The sequence below is a fragment of the Scardinius erythrophthalmus genome (genome assembly GCF_964197995.2).
Source record: "Scardinius erythrophthalmus genome assembly, chromosome: 8".
NCBI classification, from domain to species: Eukaryota; Metazoa; Chordata; class Actinopteri; order Cypriniformes; family Leuciscidae; genus Scardinius; species Scardinius erythrophthalmus.
The window spans coordinates 37,755,515-37,770,206 of record NC_138228.1 but is presented as its reverse complement, the minus strand read 5'-3'; the positions used below and the strand labels follow the sequence as shown (position 1 = coordinate 37,770,206).

Sequence of the window (14,692 nt, the reverse complement as noted above, 5' to 3'; positions counted from 1 at the left end):
GAGACGGCTCATTTAAACCATTCAACACCTTAATAACACACTATGTTGTGTTTTCCTTTCACTAGTTACCCCCCACTAATTAATTAAATTAAATTCCAGTGCCTTTAACAACATCAGCCTTACAAGAAATATTCACTCCAACACACAGCTGTGGAAAGGAAGCGTGCACGCTCTGGAGACCCTTCACAGACCTCTAAAAGGGACTTTCAGGACGTGGCAAGGCGAGGAGGGTGACGCCAAGCCTCAGCTACAGGTTATCTATTATTTGGCATTTGTAGTAATCTTTTAATTCGTTGTCCTAACATGTAAACTATGTCCATCTAATGGCAGAGAAAGGCATCAATTATAACATTTAAAGGAGTAGTTCACTTTAAAATGAAAATTAGCCCATGATTTACTCGCCCTCAAGCCATCCTTGGTGTATATGGCTTTCTGCTTTCAGACAAATACAATCAGAGTTATATTGATAAAAACCCTGATGCTTCCTTGCTTTATAATGGCAGTGGATTATTATTATTAACTATTGCAATCATCAGAATGAAGCTCAAAAAAGTGCATCTATCAATCATAAACGAACTCCACACGGCTCCGGGGGGTTAATAAAGGCCTTCTGAAGTAAAGCCATGAGTTTGTGTAAGAAAAATATCCATATTTAAAACTTTATAAAGTAAAACAATTGGCCTCCGGCCAAGTGTACAGCGCAACTTATCTGAGTAAAGCGACGTACTGCTGATATTTCACTACGGCTACGCCATGACGCACTACGCTACTTCCGACGTCATAAGTTGCGTAAGTTGCGCATTAGGTGTAAGTAGACTGCGCATGGCCATTTGACCGAAAGCTAGAATTTTACTTTGTAACGTTAAATATTAATATTTTTCTTACACAAACTCATGGCTTTACTTCAGAAGGCCTTTATTAACCCCCCCGGAGCCGTGTGGAGTTCGTTTATGATTGATAGACGTACTTTTTTGAGCTTCAATCTGTTGGTTACAACCCACTGCCATTATAAAGCTCAGAAGTGTCAGGGTGTTTATTAATATAACTCCAAATGTATTCGTCTGAAAGAAGAAAGTCATATACACCTATAGATGGCTTGATGGGCTAATTTTCATTTTAAAGTGAACTACTCCTTTAAGCAAAAACATTTTAATTGTGAGCCTCGTAACTTACCTGGCTTCAGCTCAATGAGAAATCACTGAAGAAATCACCCAATCGCAAAGCGGACTGGCCCCGTCTCCATAGCAACGGATGCTGAGGATCATGAGTCATGCTGGTGTCCACTAATTAATTATGTAAAAAAATATATTTTTACATTTTAATTGAATTATCCGAAACTCAGAAGAATCTAAGTAAAAAAAGTTTACATTAAAATTTTGGCTTTTTTCAAGCCAATTTAATAATAATAAAAAGTTTAAGTAGTAGATCAGTAAAGGCGGGCGTACACGGTGCGAGTTCGGACCAGGATCGGACACTCGGGAGGTCGTGAGATATTGCACACGTTGCGAGTCAGTTTAACTGATAATCGCGTCAATGCAGCTGGTACACGGCACGACTGTCCTGTACGAATTTTATCCCGAGCCGGCAGCAATCACGTGAGCTTTCGCGCTAAACACAGAGACCGTCAATATTGCATGCAGGCAAAGCTTCAGATAGAAAAAATGACAGAAATATGTGTGCAAATGATTTGTTGTAAAGCAGAGAACAGTAGCCATTCAACATAAAAACTAGAGAGAGAGAGAATTATTATTTTTATTTTATTATTTTTATTTAATATTATTATTATTATTATTTTCTGTAGTACAATGTTCAAAATAATTTTCTATGCTGTTTTGATGCTTTGGCAATACAATTGTATTTTTGTCATGCCAATAAAGCTTTATTGAATTGAACAGAATTGAATTGAGAGAAGTGTGTGTGTGTGTGTGTGTGTGTGTGTGTGTGTGTGTGTGTGTGTGTGTGTGTGTGTGTGTGTGTGTGTGTGTTGTGTGTGTATGAGAGTGTGAGAGAGACAGTGTATGCGCACGCTGTATGGTTGCTGCCACTGAGGTATAGCCCCACGTGGTTGTGTATAATTTGCAAATAGGGGACAGCTGGTAAAAATCGGGCCGACTCCCCGAATTTTTTAAACATGTTTAAAGATGATCGGGAGGTCGGGGAGGTGCTTATAACGTGCTCGGCTCGGCTCGTAATTCCTCTCACACGTTGCGAGCCGCGACCATGCGAGCATCACCGATTCCACTCGATTTCTCCCGAGTGAAAAAAATCATCTGCGAGCTCGTAAAAACAGCAAAAATCGCACCGTGTACGCCCGCCTTGACTTTCTAAAGCCGACTTAATAATTGCATGCAGCTAACCTTTAAAAGGAGTTTTCCTTTTTGACAGAGGGGAAACTGGAATTTCTTTTTCTTTTCCAAACTTTTTCATTAACTTTAAAAAAATATGTGCTGCATCAGTAATATACACATCATTTCCATTAAACAATCATTTTTAAATGAAAGAATTGGCAACCAAGCAAACAAAATTACTCTTTTATAATAATTTACTTGCCTTGGCAAATATGAGCAAACCAGGGTATGGAAAAATTGATCTTCTTGGTCTTTTATATCACAAAATATGAAACCATTCATCTTTATTATTATTATTCTACACAATTATTTGTTACTCAAATATATCTGTCTCTTCCTTTAATACTTTGTGCAATGCCCCCTTTGCCAAAATACCAGCTCTGAATTTTCTGAAGAATGTATCAGAGACTATTCCTCCATTCTTCAGATTCAGAGCTCTATGGTAATGGACTCTCTTCATCAGGTCATCACACAGGTTTTAGGTCATTTTACATCAGAATAACGAAAAGGCATCCCATGACCTCTTTAAAGGTTAAAGACTAGGCCCATTTTGCTCATATTTACCAAGGGTGGCGATATTTCTGCAGGACGCATATTTTTTTGCCCATGAACGCGTTCTAATTTTTTACTTTGCTTGTCTCTAGAATGTTATAGAGAAAAACAAAGTATATAGGCCAGACGAAAATAAATTAAATATAAGTCTTTCCAATATGTAAAGATAAAAAACAGAATAGGCCTACCTGATATTCCTTCCCCTGCACTTTGTTCCTCTCCTCCACTCAATAAATGTTTGACTCTGGCATTAAAGCCCTTTTGAGTCAGCTCATCTACAAATCAGGCAAAGCAGAAGTGAAAACAACTTGCATGTTTTCATTCCACACACGTAGTGATACACTACACGCAATTCCAATATTATTCAATATCACAACAAAAACCTCATTACATACCATTAACCAGTTGTTGTCTTAGACTGTCATAAGCCTTCACCTTATCCATATTCCTGTTCTGAAAGGCTTTGTAACACAATATGACGTTAGCATGTTACCATATTTGTAAATGATAGCACTTGTTTTTTTGGATTCTGAGAAATGAGAAGATAGTCCAACAGATCTTTTGCTTATAAAAAAAATAGACTCAAAACCACAGAACGTTTGCAAAACTATTTTATTTACAAGTCAAAATGGCTCAAAAGCGGCCACAGTTTATGCTCATGCAAACCGTGGACAATTTACTGTAGTGCGACGACGTGGTGTGAGGAGCCGACAGGCAACTGTCTCCCTCCTCTGCATAGAAGACAATGTACAGGAGATCTCATGGAGTTTATTACACATCAGAAGGTGAAGTATCCTCACTGCCTGGTGTCTACAACCAGACACAAATGATGCGTGATGTGAACGTGGCGTTCTAGAACTGCTTGCCAATCTGTGTGTTGGCACTACATCATTATAAGGCTTTAAGCTCTATGATACAAGGCAAGATGACAGCAGCCTCAGAGATCTGCATTACATGCTATCAAACATGACTAACCAAGTGTCCTTCACTTAAAGCTGAAGCATGACAAAAAGAAACAAGCATTCTCATGAACGAAACGGGGTGCAGATCAACCACATTATTAGAGATTACTTTCAATTCATTATTGATTCAAGCAATTAACTCCACAAATAATGGAAAAGTTCACTCTGAAATGAAAATTCTGATTTCATTTACTCACCTTTCTGTCGTTCTAACCACACACGACTTTCTTTGAAGCCATGCGATAAGTTGTAATAGAAAAAAAGCTATAACATTTTACAATAAGGTTCCATTTGCTCGCATTAGTTAACTACATTAGTTAAACATGAACTAACGATAAAAAAATAGCATTTTGTAATCTTGAACCAACGATGAACAGTTGTATTTTTATTAACTAACTTTAAGATCCATAAATACTAGAACAAATGTGTTAAATGATTAACTAATGTTATCTAATGGGACCTTATGTAAAGTGTTACCCAAAAAAAGCTTTCAGATCTCATTCATGCATATTTAGACTTGGTTTGATGTTTGTTCGATTTTTGTTTTATTTACGGAGCTTTTGGGTAATGCTTACTGGTGCTGCATTTCTCATGAATGATTGCAAGGAGTCATCTGAATGTTTTGAGTTAATGTATGGTTTCAAGATCCAAGTCTCGTGAGGAATATTTCCTGTACTTTTTTTGAAATTCCTCGAGCTCTACAGCCCAGACCTTCTTTGATTGAAAAAGAGCAGCTTGGACATTACACTAAACATCTTCCTTTTGCATTCGCCAGAGGAAATAAAGTCATACGAGTCGAGTAAATAATGACAGAATTTTCATTTTTTGGTGACCTATAGACCTCTAAGCCAGAGGTCTTCAAACCCAATCAAACACACCTGAACAAGCTAATCAAGCTCTTCAGTATCACTTGAAAAACACACTGGTGTGAAATTCAGTTGTGCTGAAGCAGGTTAGATATACACATTGCAGGACAGTGGGTCCCCGGGAACAGGGTTGAAGACCTTTGCTGTAAGCAGTGGGTAATACAGGAATGGTTAGAATTAAATGCAGAACATCTTCTAAAACGCGTTTTGCCCTCACTCACTAGCAAATATGTACACTTTCAACTACATACTACGACACATTTAAAATATCAGAGGACCTTTTGAGAACTTTGAGAACCGCCTTTGGAGCCACGACCCAACTCATCTCACAGTGCGGCATTACAGCCCTGTAACATCTGCAACTCTTGAATATTCAGTGTATTTTCAGATAAGACAGGAAACGAAAGAGGACGAGGGCAGGAATGCAGGATCGGATATAAATGTGGATGAGGAGACAGGAAGAGGGAGTGTGGAGTGAAGGACAGCAGCAGGTATCAGCCTGCCAGTTTGCTGGCCACCAGAGAGGGTTTCCTCTGCGGCAGGTCCTGAGGGGTGGGGATGTGGTCTCCGGTGATCTCGGCCTTCTCTGTCTGTGCCACTGGAAGCTGCTTGTTCTTGGTCTTGGCCTTCGCCATGTTGTAGTCGCCCGAGTCAAAGTACTTTGGCTGGGAGAGAAAGCAGTCGAGGAGAATTTGTTTGCATGAGTGAATTATGGCACAGTAAATGTTGTATTTCTGTTCCAAAGCACTTTGAAAGATGTTACACTGGAAATATACATAAACCTTCATGCCACTGGATGGGATTGAAATAATGTTTAACCAAAACTAGACTGCCAAATAGAAAATTATCTGAACACATTTTAATGTCGTGAGCAACGCGGTAAATGTCATTTTACTCCGTCTACAATATCGGTCAAAAGTTCAGAATTAAGATTTTGAAGTTTTTGAAAGACGTTTCTTATGCTCACCAAGGATGCATTTATTTGATATTAATAACACAGTAATATTGTGAAATATTATTACCATTTAAAATAACTGTTTCTTTACATAATTTTTTTACATAATTTTATTCAGCAAGGACACATTAAAGTGATCAAAAGTGAGTAAAGACAATTATAAAGTTACAAAAGATGTCTATTTCAAATAAATCTGGTTCTTTTGAACTTTCTATTCATCAAAGAAACCTAAAAAAAAATTATATAACATTTTCCACCAAAAAAAATATTAAGCAGCACATTTTTTTTTCAACTTTGGTAATAAGAACCACTATTAATAATTGAGCACCAATAATAACTGATAAAAAATTGAGCCCCAAATCAGCATATTAGAATGATTGTGAGACACCGAAGACTGGAGTAATGATGCTGAAAACTTTGCCATCACAGGAATAAATGATATTCCCATTTTTACTATATATTGATCCATTAAATGCAGCCTTGGTGAGATGAGACACTTCTTATAAAAACATTTAACTGGAAGAGTATGACCGAGTTTACTTTTCTCCTATCCGTAACACAGTTCCCATGCTCTCTGTAGCTCATGACTCAGTCACATGATCCTGTGATGTTCTACTACTGCCAGTGTAAAACCACCAAATACCTGTGATCTGTATCTCTTCTTATAACCCAGTGGTCTAAAACTAAAATAAAAGAGTTTTCATCCCACCAGTAGGAGTAGAAAGAGAGAGTATGAATGAATCTCACCCCTTTCTGCAGTCTTTTTCTGAGCAGATCGGATCCTCCGGGTTTATTACCCAGGTGAGGGTATTTGGCCTTCAGTTTGGCTTCTTCCATTTTTTCTAGACAGATCTTATTCTCCTCATCCTGAGAGAAAACACACACATCACTCACATATTTAAATGTGATACATTTAGGCCATACTGGAACCATTTAAAAATATATCAAGGACTCCCATACGGAAGTTTTTCTAAACAAAATTCTGAAATAATAAATCATAGATGCATCATGCCCGAGATCTTATTATTAGGAGATATCAAGCTCAACGAAAGTGTAGCTAACGGTCAAAATGAATCGCATTATAGTCTTGAAGATGAAGTTAGAATCGACCAAACACCTCCACGTTTTCCCTATTTAAATACAGTTACACGGTGCAGTAAAAAGTCACGTTGGTTCTAATGACAGAAGTAAGGGGGAAAGGATTTTTCAGGAGTGACTTTTTAATGCGCAGAGTCGAAGTGCTCCCAGTGCTATTCCACCATACATTATAGTTATCCTTTTTACCCGCTTAGAAAAGCGCCACATTTTATTTTGTGTCACCATACTTAGTCGTGTAAAACATGGAGGTGTTTGGTCGCTTCTAACTTCATCTCTGTTTGGTCCCTAATGAATGAACTGGGCTAAGCTAAGTGCTATCAAAGTGTCGCTGCGCACCAGAGCGATTGAGTGCACGCACTGAGACGAGAGAGGTATGTATCAACTCGTCTTAGTTAAGGGAATAACATAGTTTAATATGAAAAAACGGTGGAGTGTTCCTTTAAAGCAGCTCCGTGCAGACCGATCGGTGCCTGACAAATGCAAAGCATTCTGGTAAGAAAATTTCTCTGGACTGGTTTGTTTCTGTTTGCAGTAGCCCTACTGTTCTGTAACACGGTGTGGTATCGCCGTGCTGGGCAACGCTGGTAAAATGGTGCTACCCTCTTATTCACTGATCCACTCCTTGCCATTTGCTCACATGCTCTGATAATAATAGCTTTGTAGGGCTATACTTTTTGATATTTGGTCAAAATCAATCTGTTAAATCTGATTCTGTTGCATAGAACTGAATGAAGAATAATATATTGATATCTTAGTATTATTGATACTTAATATAGTCCTATTTTCTGTCAAATTTTTGTTACTGTAAATAAAAGTGTGGTTATTGTATTGTATTGGCTTGTATTTTAAAGGAGAACTCCGGTCAATTTTAACATTGAGCTAATTTTTTTGTACATTTGGAGTGCTGTCAATACAGAGAACAACGACAAAAATCGGTGTTGCCTACATCATGTTATCCTGTTTTTAAAATTTGCACCCTGTTGACTTCAATGGGGCAAGTTTTAAACCTGCTTTTAGCCTCTTAACATCCTTGATGTGTCATTACAAGTGCACAGGTCATGTGAGTGATTCCTTCGGGGTGAACACGGGTTAATCTGACTGCAGTAAAAGTGTAAGATATGAATAGAAATTATGTTTATTCAGCCAGCGCACATACCTGTATTTTCTTCCTGTTTTCGGTCGAAGTCCACAGTAATCTATTGTCGAGTTCACACGCATAGGTTTAGTACCTATGATCACGCGCATGAACTCGACAATCGATTACTGTGGACTTCGTCAACAGGGTGCAAATTTTAAAAAGAGGATAACGCGGTGTAGGCAACACAGATTTTTGTCGTTGTTCTCTGTACTGACAGCACTCCAAATGTACAAAAAAATGAGCTCAATGTTAAAATTGACCGGAGTTCTCCTTTAACTTAAACTTGCTAAATTTTGCAACTTAAAATAAGAAATTCATTATTTTAAAAAAGTAATTTTCTGTTTCTTGCCAAGTGCATCCAGAAGTTTTGGTTTCGGCCCATAATCTTTATTTCTGTGCATCCCCAACTAAGAATTTTTATTGATAAATAAAATTTCTGTGATAAAGCACGCAAACACCTCACGAGCGCCACTATGAGAAGCGGAACTTCTGGTTTTCAACTCTGAAAATAGCCCACGACTCCTCTTATAAAACAGCATTTTTTCTGTGTAAACTCCAAAACAAATGTTTAATGCCAAACATGTTGAAGATTAGCCGATTAACCGATAAGCTGTCGATTAATTAAAGGAGTAGTTTACTTCAGAATTAAAATTTCCTGATAATTTACTCACCCCCATGTCATCCAAGATATTAATGTCTTAAGTTTCTTCAGTCGAAAAGAAATTAAGGTTTTTGAGGAAAAAATTCCAGGATTTCTCTCCATGTAGTGGACTTCAACGGCAACCAATGGTTTGATGGTCCAAATTGCAGTTTCAATGCAGCTTCAAAAATCTACACGATCCCAGCCAAGGAATAAGGGTCTTATCTAGCGAAACGATCTGTCATTTTCAAAAAAAAACAATATTTATATACTTTAACCACAAATACTCGTCTTGCACTAGCACTGCGATAAGCCACTCTTTACACAATCATATTGAAAAGTCACGCGTGACGTAGGCGGAAGTACCAACCTAGTGTTTACAAAGCAAACGTACAAAGACTAAGTCAAACGCCCTTTACAAAAAAAAAATTATAAATAAAAGGTAAAATAATGATGTTGGATGATTTTGAAGGAGATGTGTTTTTCACCCTACCCTACATTTTCCGCCTATGTCAGGTTACCGCCTGACCTTTCCAACGTGATAACGTAATGCGTGAAGTCGTGGACATGCAAGACGAGCATTTGTGGTAAAAAAAAGTATATAATTTTTTTTTTTTTTTTTTTTAAATGAACCGTTCGTTTCGCTAGATAAGACCCTTATTCCTTGGCTGGGATCGTGTTGAGCCCTTTGAAGCTGCACTGAAACTGCAATTTGGACCGTCAAACCATTGGACCCCACTGAAGTCCACTATATGGAGAAAAATCCTGCAATATTTTCCTCAAAATTCTTAATTTCTTTTCGACTGAAGAAAGAAAGATATGAACATCTTGGATGACATGGGGGTGAGTAAATTATCAGAAAATTTGAATACTGAAGTGAACTAATACTTTAGATAAGTTGAAGTCTTTCGGCAGTACTGGTAGCACAGAGTACCAGGTCAAACCCGAGGTCCGGGCTGCTTTCAAATGCTTCCATGCATATTTGTGAGAGCGTTCTGTGAAGAGTGAGAAAGGTTTCTATTTGCGATATTCATGATGTGTTTTTGCAGTTGTGGCCAATCACAGACATGTCTGTTGAGCATGTAAACACAACGGCCAATCATAGGCATTTAAGTTAGCCCCGGATAGTTTGTTCAGCACATTTGTAGTATGCATTAGTTCAATTAGGACATTTAAGTACCTTTTGTAAACGTGCCCTAGAAAAAAACATTACTGGTGTGCATCTTAAGACAAAACAATGGCACTGGCATAAGTTACTTTCAGTTAAAACAGCTCAAACATGCATTTTAGTCTGAGACTGCGCCCTGAAACATCCTGAGCACAGGAATTCAAGAAGAAATGAAAATACAGGCATTGGGCAGTGTCTAGACACAAACACCACACACACTTCTAGTGGACCGTAAGTAATGACAGAGGCATTCTTTTTGTACGAGTCAATACTTTATTTTTTCGAAAATACTCCATAGTGCACCTTTAAAGGGGCCCTATTATGCTTTTTCACTTTAGTTAGCGAAACTTTAGTTAGTGCGTAATGTTGCTGTTTGAGCATAAAAAAGATCTGCAAGGTTACAAAGCTCAAAATCCATTCCAAAGGGAGATCTTTTATTTAATAGAATCCACTTTTTAAGAGCTACAATGAACGGCTCGTTTGGACTACAACACGTTTGTTTTTTTCCGGATCTTATGAAGTCATAATGTTCCTCATTTAAATAATTCCCTCTCACGAAATACGTAGAAAAGTTGGCAAGGCCTGGTTGAGCTGCATTAGAGAAGTTGAAGAGTGTTGTTGCTGTTTTTTTCCACCCCGGAAAAAATTTTGTCCTAAGGCTGACGACCTTAGAGTAGTTCAAAATTATTTTTAACACTGTTCCTGAACATTATAACCTCAACGTTTGTCGGAGAACAGAAGATAGACAGAGTAGAATGCAGGCTATACGCATACGCTAAAGCTTATCCTGAAAGACAGAGGATAACATCGTATACAAGCAAAAAAAAAAAAAAACCTTGCACTGAAACATCCTGTGAAATCCGTGCTTGCAAAGTACGTACATTAAATCCGCTCTGCAAGATCCCCTCGTCCGTTAACATAATCAGAGTCTGAATCGGGATCGAATTGGTTTGAAATTGACACCATCCTTAATATTTACATCCGAGTAGAGCTCATGGTTATGAAGGGGTGGGACATTTTCCAAATACACGCTAAGTGGTGCCAATCACAACACACTGGGCCAGCTAACCAATCACAATACATTTCGTATTTCGGAAGGAGGAGCATCAGCAAAAACGACGCGTTTGAGAACAACTGGGGAGAGATGAGATGTAATAGTGTGAAATATGTGAAAAATAATGTGTTTTTTGAACAATCAAGCATGAAAACATATTACAATACACCCCCAAAAACAAAATAAAGACTTCATAAAGCGGCATAATAGGACCCCTTTAAAGATAAATTCCTCTCCTTGACCCCAAATCCACTCCATTGGCCGAGAAAGCTTTTTCACTAAACTGTGCCCAATTAGAAATTACGGAAAATCAGGGTTTTTTTTTTTTAATCCTGGCATAAACCATTTTTTGTCCAGATGGTCCAAAACCATCTTTTACATTATGTATCCCATTATATTGCTTAAACTAAGAATTGTTAAATTAAACATTTCCCTTTCTCTGTGCTTTCAGTTGACCTTTGATTAACTACTTAACCTACTAGCTTGGCATAGCACTACATGATTAAGAAAAAAAAGCTTTTTTGATTAGCTAGCTAGAATAAGATATTCATATAATATGGTACGTTTTTAAACAGGCATAGAGAAGGAGGGTTCTGGGGGTGATATGATCTTGCATAATCTTGGAAACCACATCTTTTGATTGGTCGAGCAGCATTCGAAGAGTGCTTATTTTTAGCCAAACTCTGACTGGTACTTTCATTGTTTATATAAGTCTGCTTGATTGTACTAATGCGGTTTGAGACTGTGTGCAGCACTGAGTTAAAAGCAGAGCTAGGCCTATATCTTTTCTTGGAAATAGAAGAGGTGGTGTGTGTGATTTTGCCTTAAGCTTGTAGTGTTTTTTTTTTTTTTTTACTCAGTGAACAGTGCAGTTTCTCTCAAAATTGTAATGCTATGGCTTCTTTTAGAACTGTTTTCATAGGCAGCGAATAATTATGAACTGGCTAATTTGTCAAATTATTCAATATTAACTTAGAATATTATATAATTACTAGTATCGAGCAGCTGTCATTACCTAAGGCCTCATGTCTCCAGCCAATTTATGGACATATTGATATTCAGAACAACAGCGAAATTGCTTAAGTGTCAAATTTTTAAATAAATCAAGGTCTACAAAGAAAATCATATCATATGCTCAAACGTTGAGACAATTTTCAATTTCATTTTAGGGCAGCATAAACTGAAATTTTATTAGGAACTTTCTAGAATGTTTTCATTATTTACAATGAAATGATGGTGCTGCTTTATTCATTGTTTAGTTGTTCAGAATTTCATCATTCTAAGGTCTTTATGTAAATCCATAAGGATCTCCCTGATGTATACATCCACAGACTGTGACAAGATGCAGGTTATAAACACATTTAAAGTCAATATATTGAATAGCCTAACTGTTCAACAGTTAACTTAGCTTCACATGCTAACCGCTAGCTAACATCATCACAACTCAATCTAGAACAAAACAAACCAACTGCAGCTTTATTATGAATCACATCTCGACATATATATGTATATTTATATATCGGGTGGTTTAAAACCGCTAAGTTAAGTTAGTCATTTCAAAGATTCAATCAGAATGTTGGTATTTAATCTTAGAAGGCCTTTATACATCAGTGGAGAGCAGCAGGCTATACACAATGTTCAAATACACTAGCCAGACAGAAAATAAAGCAATCATCACATCTATCAACGATATCACAGTAGGTTTTATGCGCAAATCGCCTTTTATTCGATGTCTCTTTGATTCTATAGTCTGTAAATAATGTACTGTTTTCGAAAAAGGCTTAAATCTGACTGACTGCAGCGGTTATATTTCACAATCTTCAAATATACTTACTTTCTGCTCCTCCACATTCGTTTCCTCAGGCTTTGTGTCCTCCATTTACTCTGATATGATCGGTCTGTGATGTTTAAAAATCACAATCTGAGCTCCTGATCTGCGGAGTACTCTAGTGTAGCCCGCTCACGAATGTACCAATCCTACAAAATTGAAGGCGGGATCATGAATATTAACAACGCAATGTGACGTTCGCAAGTTGAAGGCTTATGAATACGTAACGTACAGTTTGCTGGACGAACACATGTGACACAATTGCACCCGAAAGCTGAAAAATGGGTGTTTTAGGCATCCTACAAAATGTAGATAATGTAGAAATGTAAATATAAATTATTTTGATACTAAACTTGCATTGCAGTAATATATTGCAGTAATATATAAATAACTTTGATTTAACCTGCACTGCAGTAAACATGTAAATATTTTGATTCAGTGTTGATACAAAATTTCATGTACATTGCAACATAGTAAACATCTGTCTAAAGGCTGTAACAAGCAGAGATGGCAGTGCTATGTCTTGAGCCTAATTTTGTCATTTTTTGCCTAAGGTTGTTGCTGCTGGCTGTTAGTATCGCAGGGGAAACAGGTAGGCCTAAATTTAAGCCAAAGTAATAATTTAATTTATATAAATTTTTGACAGAATCACTATTTTACAATTCATCAAACTAATTGACATTGATCAACTGAACTGGCCAAAATTATTATAAAATAATTGAACACTTTGATGAAACTAAGGCTAATAAAAGAAAAAAGAAACGACATTAGTTCCCTTTCGGTTCACTCGACCCGCCAGTAGCTGCCACTATGGGAAGTCCCTCCAGGTGAGATGATTATCTGAAGCCCATTTAAAGGGATCCTATTATGCCCTTTTACAAAGTCTTGATTTTGGCTTTGAGGTGTAATAGAATATGCTTTCATGTCTGATTGTTCAAAAAACACTTTTTTTTTCATATATTTTACATTATTACAGCACCTAGTCTCAGCCTTAGACATCACGCCCACGGAACGTTGGCTAAACGTCTGATGCATATGGCACACTTTTCTGGAAACACTTCAGGAGTTTCGAAGTCGCGACCTGATTGGTTGAATTCTACAGGATGTCCGCGAGACGTGTGTGTCGCGTTCTTTAACGGTCCGTCTGGAAACAAATGCCGTGACGCCAAAACCCCTCATGAAAGAAGAAAGCCGTTGTGTTTACAACTGAGACAAATGAGCGCTTACCAGGATCAACTAAACGCTGGATTTTCAAAAGTATGTTAAGTTTGCGGCTCCACCGTTGCAGTAAACTTGCACAACGTTCTTGAATGAATAATTTATTAAATGCACGCCGGTCTGTTATTGAAGGGACATCGACATTATATTGGCACGCCCCTAAACATGACGCGGAACAAAACGAACTGTGATTGGTTGCGTTATATGTCAGTCAAACGTCCTCTTGGCCAAGAAAAGCTGCGATAGAGTCCAGACCTTCTGCCGTCAGTCTGAAGGTCTGGCTACGCGAGACTATCCACCTTATTTTCGAACGCGGAAGTAAACATGGGTCCAATATCCGGTTTTTGTGCGGCACTTCCGTTTCCTCGCTTCCCTGGGCTAAATAACATATCGATCGCGAAGGATTATGCAGAGTTGATAGAAAAATGTTACACATGCCGTAGCAGATGAATACTACAAAGAACTAAAGCCCCGCCTCACTCAGTTAGGGTACCGGACCTGGTTGAAAACACTCATGCATCTAGCTGGCAGAGTGCCAAAACTTCACCGGCTCCTTCAGCCCCGCCCTAAACATAGTCGAGCCAACGCTGGACTAATATGGAGGTATTTTGTCAAGTCAAATGTATTAATAATGCCATAAGAATGCAACCAAAGCATAGGATGGATAGCAATAAGTAGATGGCTATAAATAGTTGTAAATCATACAAAATAAATGCCATGATCATGCCATTATGCCATGATCACTAGATTTTATACAGGGGTTACTATAATGATTTTGTTTCTCCTTGGAGTTTTTATCATGGTTTTTATTGAGACTTCATAGCCCAGCCACTTTTCTGGTATCGGGTGGTCTTCTATAGGTGCT

General features: G+C 37.8%; 1 protein-coding gene across 1 annotated transcript; it reads right to left on the bottom strand.

Annotated features, from left to right (window-relative positions):
• Positions 1-3,494: 3,494 nt before the first annotated feature.
• On the bottom strand, positions 3,495-12,908 carry arpp19a (cAMP-regulated phosphoprotein 19a). The gene is made up of 4 exons (XM_081372119.1): positions 12,842-12,908; positions 12,616-12,758; positions 6,431-6,550; positions 3,495-5,393 (listed from the first exon to the last, which is right to left on the bottom strand). The coding sequence occupies exons 2-4, from the start codon at positions 12,658-12,660 to the stop codon at positions 5,223-5,225; spliced, it is 336 nt and encodes a 111-aa protein (XP_081228245.1). The 5' UTR covers positions 12,661-12,758; positions 12,842-12,908; the 3' UTR covers positions 3,495-5,222.
• Between the last annotated feature and the right edge of the window lie 1,784 nt (positions 12,909-14,692).